At 37.8% G+C, this 15,067-nt stretch overlaps 1 protein-coding gene and 2 pseudogenes across 6 annotated transcripts in view; 2 read left to right on the plus strand and 1 right to left on the minus strand.

The window, feature by feature from the left end:
• LPIN2 (lipin 2) overlaps positions 1-15,067 on the plus strand; it is a 95,891-nt gene that overhangs the window by 20,376 nt on the left and 60,448 nt on the right. The window contains exon 1 of one of the 6 annotated variants that reach the window (XM_035270674.3): positions 10,017-10,195. The exons of the other annotated variants lie outside the window; for them this stretch is intronic. Within the exon in view, the coding sequence (XP_035126565.2) occupies positions 10,094-10,195 (102 nt within the window). The 5' untranslated portion in view covers positions 10,017-10,093. Of the gene's footprint in view, positions 1-10,016; positions 10,196-15,067 lie in introns of those variants that run through there. 6 annotated transcript variants of the gene reach the window in all.
• LOC118146951 (U1 small nuclear ribonucleoprotein C pseudogene) lies at positions 1,333-7,762 on the minus strand (annotated as a pseudogene).
• On the plus strand, positions 11,019-11,158 carry LOC118147110 (U2 spliceosomal RNA; annotated as a pseudogene).

Genomic DNA, 15,067 nt, shown 5'->3' on the forward strand with positions numbered 1-15,067 from the left:
TGCCTATTCTAGATATTTCATGTAATTGGAATCATAACGATATTTGTCCTTTCGTGTCTGGCATATTTCCTTTAGCATGTTTTCAGGATTCATTCATGTTGTGGCATGTATCAGAACTTCATTATTTTCATGACTGAATAATCCACTGTGTGGATATAACACATTTTGTGACTGGGTGCAGTGGCTCACACCTGTAATACCAGCACTTTGGGAGGCCAAGGTAGGCGGATCACCTGAGATTGGGAGTTTGAGACCAGCCTGACCAACATGGAGAAATCCTGTGTCAAAAAAATAAAATAAATAAAAAATTAAAAAAAGGATATAACACATTTTGTTTCACCATTCATCTGTTGATGGACAGTTGCGTTGCTTCTACATTTTGGCTGTTGTGAATAATGCTGCCGTGAACATTGGTATACAAATAAATACCTGTTTCAGTCCCTGTTTTCACTTCTTTGGTGTATATACCTGGGAGTGAAATTGCTAGATTATATGGCAATTCTATGTTTATTTGTTGTTTTATTACTACTATTGTTATTACTATTTTGAGATGGAGTCTCACTCTGTTACCCGGGCTGGAGCGCAATGGCACCATCTTGGCTCACTGCAACCTCTGCCTCCCAGGTTCAAGCAGTTCTCTACCTCAGCCTCCCAAGTAGCTGGGATTACAGGTGCTAGCCATCATGCCTGGCTAATTTTTGTATTTTTACTAGAGATGGGGTTTTACCATCTTGGCCAGGCTGGTCTTGAACTCCTGACCTCGTGATCCACCTGCCTTGGCCTTCCAAAGTGCTGGGATTACAGGCATGAGCCACCGTGCCTGGCCTTATTATTATTGTTTTTCGAGACAGGGTCTCACTCTGGCACCCAGGCTGGAGTGCAGTGACACGGTCTCAGCTCACTGCAGCCTCGACCTCTTGGGCTCAAGCAGTCCTCCCACCTCAGCCTTCTCTGGAGCTGCAACTAGGTGCGTACCACCATGCCTGGCTAATTTTGTTCATTTTTTTGTAGAAACAGAGTCTCACTATGTTGCCTAGGCTGGTCTCTAACTCCTGGGCTCACATGATCCTCCCTTCTTGGCCTCCCACAGTGTTGGGATTACAGGCATGAACCACTGTGCTCAGCCTGGTAATTCCATATTTAGTTTTTGCAGAACCACCAAACTATTTTTTCTATAGTGGTTACACCATTTTACATTCTCACCAACAGTGCACACGTGTTTCAGTTTGTCCAGTTTTCTAAGATATAGTTTCCTTTTTAAAAAAAAAATTGACAATTTTATTTTCGTATTTCACAATATAAATAAAAACTGCACTTTTTTTTGGTCCCACTTCTCCACCTCAAAACTATTCTCTCTTTAATAGGAAGGGGAAGCACCTTTTCCATATCAGCCTCTTAAGAAAACACCCAGAGTCACAGCATTGTTATCTCTGGTGAAGTAGAGCAAGAAATATAAAACTGATATATGGAGGCCTCGCCTCTATCATTTCTGTCTGCTTGAGTCATTCTGGGCCACGTGGGCACCATCAGGGGACAAGCAGGAGGTCTCATCATTGGAGGCCCAGGCATCATTGGTACGTGGCTTCCCATGGGCAGCCTTATTCCAGGAGCATTGGCATCATCCCAGGAGGAGGGCCCCATATGGGGTGCTGGCATCATACTAGGGTTAGAAGGACCCAGAAGACTGGAGCGGGAGGTGGTATCTATCATTGCCCCTGCTAGAGGAGGAACAGAGATTGAAGTAGGAAGTATCTTTCCTTGTTGAAATGCAACCGTTGTTTTGTCAATCAGGCTGTTAGCCTGTTCTTCCATTCATTTCTAATAATCTTTCACATTCTCTCCCTGTTTCCTGCTGCTACATAAATGGAGAGTCATGGGTGAGGTGTGTGTTGCAGAAGTCACAGCCATTGGCTACTCTGTTCCCTTTTTACAGAAACTGTAGCCATCGTAGTGGGTATGAGTTGGTATCTCATTGTGGTTTTGATTTGCATTTCCCTAATGTTTATTGTTGAGCATCTTTTCATGTATTTATTGGCCATTTTGTATATTTTCTTTGAAGAAGGGTTTATGCAGATGCTTTGCCCATATTTTAATTGTATCATTTGTCTTTTGTTGTAGGAATTTAAAAATATATGCTGGAGTTAAACTCTTAGCAGATACGTGATTTGCAAATATTTTCTTACCTTTTATATGATGTCTTTTTCTTGATAGTGTCCTTTGGTGCAAAAACAGTATTTAATTTTAATGAAATCCAGTTTATCTACTTGTTGTTACTCATGTTTTTGGTGTTATATCTGAGAATCATTTGCCAAATCCTAGATCATGAAGATTTACCCTGTGTTTTCTTCTAAGAGTGTTAGGGTTTTAATAAGTCATTGATCCATTTTGAGTTAATTTTTTAATATGGTATAAAGTAGGGTTCCAACTTCATTTTTTTCTATATAGAAATTTAGTTGTCTCAGCACTATCTGTTAAGGAGACTATTCTTTCCCCCATGCAATGAATTTGGCACTCTTGTTAAATATCAATTGGCCATAAATGTTTGGTTTTATTTCTGGACTCTCAAGTCTATTCCCTTGGTCTGTATGTCTGTCTTATACCAGTATCACACTGTTTTGATTACTTTAACTTTTTTTTGGTTTTGTTTTGAGACAGTCTCACTCCGTTGCCTAGGCTGGAGTGCATTTCTACAATCTTGGCTCACTGCAACTTCAGCCTCCTGGGTTCAAGCAATTCTCCTGCCTCAGCTTCCCAAGTGGCTGGGGCCACAGGAGCCCACCACCATGCCTGGCTAATTTTTGTATTTTACTAGGGTTTCACCATATTGGCCAGGTTAGTCTTGAACTCCTGACCTCAAGTCATCTGCCTGCCTCGGCCTCCCAAAGTGCTAGGATTACAGGCATGAGCTACTGTACCCAGCCTGATTACTGTAACTTTATAATACATTTTGAAATTAAGTAGTGGAAGTCATCCAACTTTGCTCTTTTTCCATATTATTTTGGCTAGTCAGGGCCCCTTATAACTCCATATGAATTTGAGGCTTTTGGAATTTTGATAGGGATTGCCTTGAATCTGAAAGTACTTAGGTAATATTGGCATCTTAACAATATTGAGTCTTAGTATTCGTGAATATGGATGTTTGTTTACTGAGGTTATCTTTAGTTTTTTTCTGTGATTTTTGCAATTTTAGTTGTACAAGCTTTCTACTTCCTTGATTAAATTTATTCCTAGGCATTTTTTTCTTTTAGATGCATTACATAATGTTTGAGATTTTAAAAATACTTAGAATAGTAAATCTGGATTTCAACTTAAATAATGAGTCCAAGAAGATACTGTGGAAGACATCTTGCGCTCTAACCTTGGATATATAACATAACCTCTCTCTAAACCTCCATTTCTTCATTTGTAAAATACAGGGATAAAACAAATCTATCTTTCATGAAAAAAATGTGTTGATTAGAGATAATACAATCAAAGGATCAGTTCTAGGGTGTGGCTTAGAGTAAGTACTAAATAAATAGTGCCTGGCTGCCAGGATTGTTTTCTTCTATTACTTCAATATAGATACTTACATTGTACTTAAAGTATACTTTTAAAAATTGAATACGATTAATTTGTTGCAAAGGCTAATGATTTTTACAAAAACTAAATGCCCTGTTCCTGAGAGAGCCTTTTTATATAAAGTATGCTGAGTCTGGAAGAAAAATAAAATGTCACACTTGTTCTGTTTTAGTGGTGCTTTATCCTTAGAGGAGGGAACATTTCTTCTAACGTTGCAGCTTTCAGATGCCTCTTTGCTTTTTGAATCCTATCTGTGTCTTGACATTGCAAGGTTAAATCTTAGACATTACCAGCATTTAACTTCTAAGAGTAGCAAAGCTGGCTTAACTTTTCCCTTTTTCTTTTACTACTAAGTGCATTATTTGAGGCTTTTCCCCCTCACTGGAGAATGCAATGACTGCTGCCATCTGAAATTGGATTCATCTACATGTGTAGAATATAACTTACGTATAAAACCCGAGTATGAGTGTTGCAGTTTTTCTTTTTATTACACATCTTAGTCGAGCTTTAGATTGAAGTAGGCAGATTCACTAAGTCCAATAATCTAAGAATTCAGTTACTTACATTTTAATTTAAATTTCACTAGTTAAAATTCTCCATAACAGACTTAAATATAGCATTATAATTTCTAAACATTGTGAAACTGAATTCTTTATTCTCATAGCAAAGTATATTAGCCATTTGTGCTGTTTTTCCTGAAGAACGCAAGTGAGCCTACATTCAAGAATAAGGAAGGTTGCAGTCTGATGGGGAAAGAGAGTGGTAGGATATAGTCAGGGTGAGGATCATGGAAGTTTCAAAAAGAAGCAGAAATTGGCAGAGAGAGCTGACCACAGAAACAAATCAAGGTTGCTGCCAGATTCTGTTGGGGTCTCATTTAGGGCTACAGATCAGTAATTTATTCTGTCAGCCCTCTGCCCTGCTGGCAACACTCATGAAGATTCTTTTTTTTGTTTGAGACGGAATCTTGCTCTGTCACTCAGGCTGGGGTGCAGTGGCGTGATCTTGGCTCACTGCAACCTCCCTCACCTCCTGGGTTCGAGCGATTCTTCTGCCTCCCAAGTATCTTGGACTACAGGCATGAGCCACCATGCCTGGATAATTTTTGTATTTTTAGTAGAGACAAGGTTTCACTTTTTTGGCCAGGTTGGTCTCGATATCTTGATCTCAAGTGATCCACCTGCCTCAGCCTCCCAAAGTGCTGGGATTACAGGTGTCACCCACTGTGCCCCGCTTGATTCTTGATTAAAATGATAATCCTAACTGCTTGAGTGGTATTTTCTTTAAGCCTATAACTTTGATAGAGCGCGAACTAAATCATACATCAACAATACAGTTGCAGTGGAGTCTAGAGTCAGACCAACCTTGGTTTATATCCTGGCTTCTCCACTTGGCAAGTTCTCACTGTCAATGATGATTATGTGTCCATAATGTCAGTTGTTTGTCTCTGTCCCTCATGCATTTATCTCTTGAGATCCAAGCGTGTGTGTGATTATTTGTATGAACTTTATGTGTGACAGAATTATTACATTCTTTTCAAGAAACTATGCATCCAGGGGATTGTTGCTAAGTTTCTGGTTTCTAAATACAGTACTTAACATTATAGCAGCCATTCATTTCTGTAGATGGAAGAAGGTAGCAGGAAGGAGAGTACCAGCTAATTACAATATCTTTTAAACTAAAAAATTATAAGTAATTGTTTGAAAGAGATCATAGCAACAGAATAATGGAAACAACCATCACCAGTTTTTCAAGTGGTTGAGAAAATCTTGAATTAGAATTGTTGTGGGGAATCAGCTGTAGAACAGAAAATTGGAGTCAAAGATGCACCTGAAATGTCCACATGAAAAAGATAAAGTCAAGGAATGTGAGGAGGGTGAGGGGTTCCTACTACATGGTGCTGATATATTTTGTGATAATTTTCACTTATTTTGGTATTGTCTTAACGATAAAATCAATTCTTGCTCACCTTCATATGTTATTTGTTGCCGTTTTGGGGGGACAAGCTTTAAGCTATCTCACTTTTTGATCTGGAGTGTAGGAACCCAGCACTGACTTCTTCTAGTACTTTCACTTGGCCTTAGTGTTGTGATGCACTAACTACCCTGTTATGAGTCTATAACAAGTAATTTGTTTCTGAGAAGATTAAAGCACTACACTTTTAAACTTACTTCGTTTTTTAAAATTTGACAATAGTAAGACTCACATTTTAATAGGTTTGAGTTGAGTGAAATGAGGGTGATATAACCCTAGTACAGAAAATCATATAGTGTACATAGGGTGTCATTGCTGTGCAAACTGCTATTCAGAGGTGAAATGAGAGAAGAAAAAGACATATTTAAACAGAAATCGTTATGCAATGAACAGGTTCCCTCTTCACCCCGACCTCTCTACCCCTATCATGCAACTGAGGCCCCAGGAGCCCTACCTGAGCAAAACAGAGAGTTTTCCATTTCTTTTGGCTTTATTTTGTTGAAAGTGTTGTCCAAAAGTTGTGACACAAGTCAGGCCGTAATTCTTGTGATCCTTAACTAGGCTGTTTAGCTTGACTCTCTTAATGTTCAGATGTACTTGACTGCTACAGCCAGGCACCTCTCAGTATTGTCTCTGTCATCTCAGAATAGTGGGTAAAAGCTTGACCTCTAGAACATTCGTGTTGGAAAGGTTAGACTGCAGAGGTTGTTTGGGTCTAAGCTGCTTAAACTGGGATGTACACACTGAGCATATTCTAATTCTCATAGTACATGTGTTGCATTAACCTTTGAACTTGGTGAGAGAAAGCTTTGGCTAGTTAGTCTCCGCCCCCCATAAAAAATTAGACTTATCAGAATAGATTACAAAATGTGTGAATTTTAAATATAAATAACAAGTCTTCAAAGTTTATCTTTGGGAGAGTCACTTTAGCTGGGCCTTTGACCTTGGGAGACCCTCCTTGTTTTTTTCTTTTCTGTTCCTGGAAAGATCTGTTTGCATTTGATTATTCACTCACCAGTTCAGTGAAATTGCCAGCCACTAGCTATCTTGTTTAGCATTTTGAGATTGTATGAGGATATTATGAAACACTGGAACTTAAATAAACCATATAACCATTACCTAATGAGCAGTTAAACTACAAATGTTTGAAAAACCCAAGAGTGGTAACGAGGAATTTTATCTTGATTTTGAATAAAACGTCAGTCCCTTTGGGGTTGTTTCATAGTTTAAACAGTGAATCATAAGTTATTCCCTTTAGGAGAAGAAACACTTCATATGCTTTAATGTAGATGGTGAGAGCCATTTGGCTCTAAATGAAAACGATATTTGTTTCAGGTGAGCTGTGGTCCTTTACATGGTCCCTTTATCTTGACGGGCCTTGAAAATGAAGAAATGCACTTAAGTTCTTCACTATAGAAGAATTCTATAGTGTTATAAAATTCTTTGTAATTGAGGTTATAAAATATTTTAATGAATAATCAGAATTTAGTTTTGTCACACCTTCATTGGTAATCCTAGGAGCAAGGTGTTGTGTTTCCACAGTATGGCCACTGTGGGGAGTACAGTTATTTTCATGTTTTATTGTAAAATAACATTCTGGTGGTGTAAATGTATATCTGTTGAACTAGCTTAGTACAAATCAGATAAGCAAATTATAGCTAGAAAGTTTTAAATATATTGTTATACCCTCTTAAAAAACTCCTGTATACCTAGTCTTACATACTTACGGGATTAGAAGTAGAAAAAAACAAAGAAGGTGTATATTTTACTTAGCTTCATTATAAGTTGTGGAATCTGAACAAGATTTGGTTTTTATCACTAGGATTTTCGCTTTGTTTTCCTCAGACTCTCTTTTGAAAGAGTTAAGTCTTGGTAAAGAATTCCAAATTCTGTGTACTTAAAAAAAAAAAAAGATCACTGAAGATGTTAGGCAAAAGTAAAAAGTAGCTTTTCTCAGTATTCATTTACTTTTATTTTAGCCTGTAGAGAAAAAGTTTGACAATACAGTAGCATTTTCCTTTGAAAATCTTGGGTATGATTAAGAATTGTTGGTTGTGATTTTAACATTTATCAATCAAGACTGAAAAGTACCACTTTGCAGATAGGGGACCAGCCTTGAAGGTTAGGGTGATCCATAGGTTGCCATAGGAGGAAGCTGTGGGTGTGTGCCTGTTAGCAACACAGATGTTTAGAAAATGAGCTCACTTCTGATGGGTCCATAGTACATGTTCCCTTGCAGTCAGGACATTCTGGGAGTTATCAGCTACAACAAGAAAACAATACAAACACTAGCAGGAAACCCCAGATGATTGGCCTGGGTCCTGCTTGTTGTGTAAGCCACATTGTAGGCAAGAGTTGCTGAACAGAGTTCTACCGACTGACCTCTGCCCTTCTGGATCTCCACCACAGTTCACTTGCTAAGCCTTTGCTCTTGTCTCCTGTCAGCCTCCTCCTGCTGATGCCCAGCACGTTCTCTCTTGGTCTCTGCTTGGCGTAATGAAAGAAAGCACTGAACCAGAAATTGGGAGGCTTCTTGTCCTGGCACTTTTGCTGACCAGTTGAGTGACATCAGGCTAATTACCTGACCTCTTTCTGGGCCTGTTTCCTCACATTTAAAATGGATATGGTTTTTGTTTCTTCTTTCCACCCTCCTGACAGTTTTCTCCTTCTGCTATGCAGTTGAATATTTTCTCATCTCTTCTACATTTTGTTTCCTCTGCCCCTCTAACTTTTCTTTTGTTTTCACGTTCTTAGGTTTCTCTTTAATCTCCCTTTCTCCTGCTAACCTCCTCTTCTTGCTGACCTTTGGCTTTTTCCATTTTTCTCCACTGGCAGCACCCCAATATCTGGTTTTTGTTACTACCATTTGATGGCAAGGATCCTGAAGTGCAGTATATCATGGATGAAGACATTTAAATTTTTATTCATTGCCTAAAATTTAGACCATAAAAACGTAAACATTCTCTTCTGAAAGTAGGAGTTTGTGTACATGATGTATATTGAATTAGATTGCAAGTGATTGGGCACTTTGGTGTGTACTGCAGGCCCATATTACTATCTGCTGGGCTGGAAGGTAAGCAGAAAAGCATGCTGCATGCAAGATAAGTTTTCCCATTCCTAATTTTGGTGAAATTGGTTTTTAATTCTGCCACTTAACATTTTTATTATGTGAACCTTGGTGGCATGTTACCATATTAAGCATCACCAAATACCTATTACTTGGTTGAACATTTGAAAATTTTGTCTTTTGTGAAGTTTAGGTGCAGAGAAAAAGGTTTAATAATGTGAAGATCATTAAATGGATGTGGATCAGCTAGTATATTGTTGATGAATTGACTAAGTACTTTAAAGGGATGATGAACAATCCAGTTGTCCTCAGTTCTTCCTTAGCTAGATCTTGCCTGTATGTCCTTTTCCTTGCTTCATTCTTGGGATTGTCTCAGGGCCTTACAACAGCACTGTCCAGTAGAAATATAATGTGAGCCACATATGTAATTTCCAGTTTTCTAGTAATCACATTTTAAAAAGTGAAGAAAGAAAAACCAAGTAAAAGTAAATGTAATACTTTATTTAACTTAGTATATTCAGAATATTTCAACATGTAATATATATTAGAAATTGTGAGATCATTTTATTCTCTTTTCATTCTTGGTCTTTGAAATGCAGTGTGTATTTTACACTTGCAGCACATTGCAGTTGGTGCTGGCCTGATTGCCAGTGCTCAGTAGCCACATGTGGCTAATGGCCATTTGTGATGAATAGCACAATCCTAGACAGGTATGAATAAAATGGTACATCTTAATTCAAAAAGCTAGTATGTTTGTCCATGTGAGTTAAGTGTGTTCTAGGTTTTTAGAAAAATTCAGTTAAAATTACTGTGTGACAACTTACTGAGAGCTGGCAAGGAAATACCAGGAATGTTTGATTTTACAGTGTTCTGTTATCATACTCTTGAAATCAAATAAATTCTGCTTGTTATTTACAGTGCTGAGCCGGATATCTCTCAGAATTGTGAAAATATCTTGGGTCATACCAACCTGACAAAGTAATAAAAATTTTCAGTAGTTGGGCTCTTTGAAGCATGTAATCTGGCTGACTTGCTGCTGCTCAGAAAATGTTTGTAAATTACTTCCCTTACATGATTTGCTTACGTAAGATCACTCTCTGTAAGTTTAGTAGCTGTTTTCATTTCTAAAAAATGAGGATGTGATTGGTTTAGAGAATCATTAACTAAATCGCTGTCCTGTGTGATGGAAGCTGCAGTGGCCATCATGTGATTGGGCAGGTCTTGGTGCCTATCAATGTAAACACATGGCACAACCTGTCCCATGCCCCTGCTTATCTCTTTTGGGGAAAAGGGGTTGAGGCATTTTGAGCAGATCTCATTGGTAAACTTGTGTATGCATTGCTTTTTTTTTTTTTTAAGAACCATTTCCTTTCAGTTTTAGCCATATCACTGTGTCTGCAAGCAGTTTGTACTCAGTTTGTCAAGAGAGCAGCTTTATGTTTTGATTATACCCTTCATCTCTGAAAAAAGACATGCTAGTTAAATTTCAAGATGTTTTACTTAGAAGATGATATTGAAGATGAGAAGGTTTGTGAAGGCTCACTAAATAAAACTCAAGATGTTTACCATGACAAGGCCCCTCCTGGTATACTGGTGAGTTACATCTCCCAATGTCCCTGTTCCCTTCCCTGCTTGCTCAATTGGGATACTACTTAGAGAAGAGGGGACAATGCTCACCAAAAGAAAAAGAGCTAATGTCCTTTCTTAGGAAAATGCAATGTTGTAGTGAATTTTATTAACTTCTAGGTGTCGTGTTGAACAGAAATCATTGGCTTCTCCTCCTGCATTCACTATACCATATTTCTACCTTCTCTGTTACTTAACAAGTGACTTTTTTTCCCTAGGGAAAAAAATAAAGTTGCTGCTTTAAACTGAGAGTTTTTAAAAATTGTGTTTCAAAAATATTATATTTGGTTTTACATTCTCTTTGCATTTAAATGTAGTAGTAAAAATCATAAAAAAGTGTCACAGTTTTTGTTGGCCTAGACAAAATTTTTGGAATGGTAAGCTAACATTTTGAAGCTGACATTGCATTTGGATATATATGGTAGAGAGTGGCTGCAGTTGCTTTCTTCTGTGATCTTAAATAAGAAATTTTTGTAAGCTTGAAATTAGTTGGGAAAATGTAAATTGTCTGAATTTTTTTAATCCAGAGTTTTCTCTCGTTACAAGATATACATTAGAAAAAGTTATATAAGCTTAGTGTTAAGACCTGGAAGTCTGCATTAAGGAAACAAAATCAAGTGACTTGAGGACATTAATATAACTTAACTCTACCTGTGGAAGCTTTCCTTTAAAAATAGTAGGAATTAAAACATATTTTAAAGGTTTTTTGTTTTTTTTTTTAAATCAGTGATGGGTATTTTTATGAAAACAAGGATAAAATCAATGAGACAAAAATTAGTCTATAAAATATATCGCTTCTTGGCCTTTTGGCTAAGATCAAGTGTAGTATCTGTTCTTATCAGTTTAATAAAATATGTGGTTCATAATCTGATTTTAGTCTTAAGGTTATAAAAATGTTCATTACAACCTTTAAAAATGTTACTACCCTCTGCTTTTTGCTTTTGGATCTGTTGGTAAAACTCTACTTGTTCAGAATTCTCAGGAACTAATGGAAAGATGTGGTTTGAAGATGAATGGAAGAATCAGGTGCTACCAAGGGAGACAGTTTGCTCTTGAAATCTACATTGTAATATTATAGAGTGTATACACATATAGGCTTACTCACATTTGTTATAAAGGTCAGAAGGGGGGAGAATAGAGAACCTTGCTGACTTTTTACGAAATACTTTAAAAATTCATGTATTAAGTAGCACTAACACACATAAACTATCCATCACAGGAAGTTCTTAAGACTTGTGTCTGCTGGTGTTTTCCAGTAGGAGGTCAAGGGGTGTTTGCTTAGACCGCATTTTATTAACAGTCCCCTTTTATGTTGCTGTTAAAACATTGAAGTCTAATGAGTCACCTCCCTCTCCCATGAGAGAAACATGAGTTAATGCTAACGTTTGGGATAAAGGATCTGATATCTACTTAGTAGCCTATAATTATTATATAGGAATTTGACTTTATAACCTAGGTGTGTGTGGTGAGAGGGAGAACCCTGCTTCTTAGGGTCCAGGCCTTTTGTGACCTGAACACTCCTTACAAGTCACATCCTTTCTGGGCACCCCTTTTGTAAGGTGACAGTTTCAGTTTTGAAGGAGCCTTTCCTCATGGTTTTGTGATTTTGGAATATAAATGTATCTCATTATTTAGAAAATCATGAGAAGACTTCTGTGCTTTATTAGAAATTGGGGAATTTCAAAGACCATGTTTTCATATTTTTTGAAAAAAGTAAAGACAATACCTTTATTTACTAAGGAAAATGTGAAATTATTTTATATTCAAATACCCTGAAGTCCCAGAATAATCTGACCATATTTTCACACCATTTAAAAAATTACTGTGCATGTTTTTAAAAGTTAGGGCAGAATGTACTACAGGAGTTCTTAGCCAAACTTGTATTCCTCAGAAATGCTTATAGAATTGGAGCCTTTCTGCGGTTTAGAGCTGGAAGGGACTCTAGAAGTCACCTGACCATACTTGTTAGAGAGAACCCCTGGCACAGAGCTCAGACCTCTTCTCCAGCAGAAGTGAAATTTGCTCTTGGGTCTTCACAGCCTCACCAGCTGCAGGGACTCCAGGACACCCTGAAGTCAGTGCCCCTCAATCTTCATCTCTCTGAACTATTTATCCAAGGACCTGGGCACCTCTGGTTGATGCCGAAAAGCTCAACCAGATTTAATAGCATAAACAGTGGTCAGAGGTGGCAAGTCACCTTGCAGATGGGGCATAAAATATGAGGCAGAGTGCTTCATGATAAGTTAGGAAACCCTGAGTCCACCTGAGCTTTGGGGTGGGGCTGAGGTTGGCGATAGGGAACCCCACCCATAACACGTTGTCATTAATGATTGCTGCCCAGATTCCTAGAACAACTCTAGGTGAACAAGTTCAAAAAAGTAATTATTTGAGTGGAATTTTATTTCCTTATAGAAATAATGTTACTAAACTAACTCTTATAATTGGAGAGCTCAACCAGAGTTCTGAGTCCTATAGAACAAGGGGAAAGAAGGGCTAAAGCAAGAATTTCTTCTTCCTTTCTGGATAGAATTTTTGAGGTAAACATTTCCTGAGTTCCATTTTCAAAGCCATGGTTTAGCTCCCACTCTCCACAGCTAATAACTTTGGGTTTGAAAATGATGCCTTTTTCCCCTCCTAACACCCCTAAGTTTTAGGAATGTTTGCCTCCTAAAACTTTCTTTATTAGAAATTTATTAGAAGTAGCTGCATTAGAGGGAGAGGATTTTAGTAAACCGAAGCTGTGCTTCATGGGCTTAAGAGGATATATTGGAGGACCTCGCAAGGTTACTATTTAGGCAGTTTGGATGAGTGAATTCTCTCAGAGTCTTTGTTTTCAAAGCATGCTTGCCACAGATGAGGTCTGTGCCACAGAAATGCCACAGAAATTTTGGGGAGAGTAGTTTTGGGACTGGAATATGTTTTGGCTTTTTGAAAATTATTTATTATTCATTTCTATTTTTATGCCCCATTCTGTTTTCAGTAAGGAAGGACTTAGAAATAGCTTACAATTAAAACATACATGCACACAAACTGCCTTCACACAGATTGTATGTTGCATAGCTAAACCTATTAATGTAGAGGAAACAGAATTGTCTTCATTTAGCAAATACTTATTGTGCTGAGTCCAGTAGATGCTTATAAATTTTTTTTTGTTTGCCTTCACTAATATGTCTTAATTATTTGCTGCTCTGGGTTTATGAATAACACAGCTGGACATTTATCCAGCATATGGCCGAATGAATGTTACCACATTCGGTTTGCCTGGATACTTTGTCCTGATTACACACTCGGCATACTCAGTTGGTTAGAGTACCTGATGAGCCCTGTATTGTAGATGTGATTCAGGTGTGGTCTTCATGCATTGGGAAAACACACCTTAGTTCCATCACTGTGCCTTTAGGTGTCCCAGAAAGTCAGGCTGCTGGCCCCGGCCTAGAGGAGATGGACACAACTCTGAATGGATCTAAATAAAAATCTCGGCTGAGCACAGTGGCTCACACCTGTAGTCCTAGCAGTTTGGGAGGCCCAGGCAGGCATGGTAAAACTAAAATACAAAAATTAGCCGGGCTTGGTGGCATGCATCTGTAATCCCAGCTACTAGGGAGGCTGAGGCAGGAGAATCGCTTCAACCTAGGAGGCAGAGGTTTTAGTGAGCTGATACCGTGCCACTCTACTCTAGCCGGGGCAACAGAGTGAGACTCTGTCTTCCCCCCCCCCAAAAAAAAACACCAAAAGACAAGAAAACTTACCCCTCTTGGGAAAGTTTGATTTTGATTTTAGACTATTTATGTGTTACATTTATATCTTAGGTATTAAATATTCAAAATTGCAATTCTCACATTTGATAAAATAGATTTCAAAGCAACAAAGATACAGTGGTAAAAGGATCAATGCAACAATAAGAGATCTTAATACCCAGATACATAAGACCCATGACGAGATTTAGACTCAATGAGACAGAAAATTAATAAGGATATCCAGGACTTCAACTCAGATCCGGAACAAGTAAACTCAATAAATATTTATAGAGTTCTCCATTTTAAATACACAAAATATTGATCGGCCATTATTAATACCCATTTTTAGAATGAAGCAATATTCCTGTTCTCTCCCTCTTTTTCTTCCTCTTTCTTCTCTCCTCTCCTTTTTTTACTTTTCAACATCCTAGTTCCTCACCTCTACTCAATACATTCCTCTGAACACCTGATTCCTTGTGATTCTCCCGTCTCACTGAAACCTCCAATCCATTAAAAAAAAAAAAAAGAAAACACGAATCAATGGCACTAAAATAACTTAAAGCTATATAAAGTCTTTGTAGTGTGTCTGTACATGTGTGTGTGGTGTGTCTGTGTGCGTGTATATATGTGTGTGCGTGTGTGTATATATACAAGCTGTTCCATTGCATTATTTCAGCACATCTTTGGGCTAAACTGGAGGAGGAATAAAGCAAAAATATTCAGCTGTAGTTGTACTAATATACTTAATTTTTGTTTATTTTAGGTGTTTAGGAGCAAATTTTATATTCCTTGCTCTGTGCTTCAGAAGTTCTAATGGCCAGTAAAAATGTTTCTAGCTAATGCTATTGGGACTTATGGTCACTTCGTTAATAAAAAGTTTTAGAGCTGGAAATTGTGAGATGATACACACAGAGCTGACCATTTTAACTTAGACTATCCCTGAATCCCTGGTAGTAGAGCGAAATACTGTGGGGTCTGTTCATGCTCAAAGTGGAGTTGCACGTTGTCTTTTCTGGCATAAAACATTGCCCTATTCATCAACAATAACTTCTAATTTGGTTTATTCAAAGTAAAGCGAGAACTCAGTTGATATTTGTGAATC

This window comes from Callithrix jacchus, chromosome 13, assembly GCF_049354715.1.
Source record: "Callithrix jacchus isolate 240 chromosome 13, calJac240_pri, whole genome shotgun sequence".
Lineage (NCBI taxonomy): Eukaryota > Metazoa > Chordata > Mammalia > Primates > Cebidae > Callithrix > Callithrix jacchus.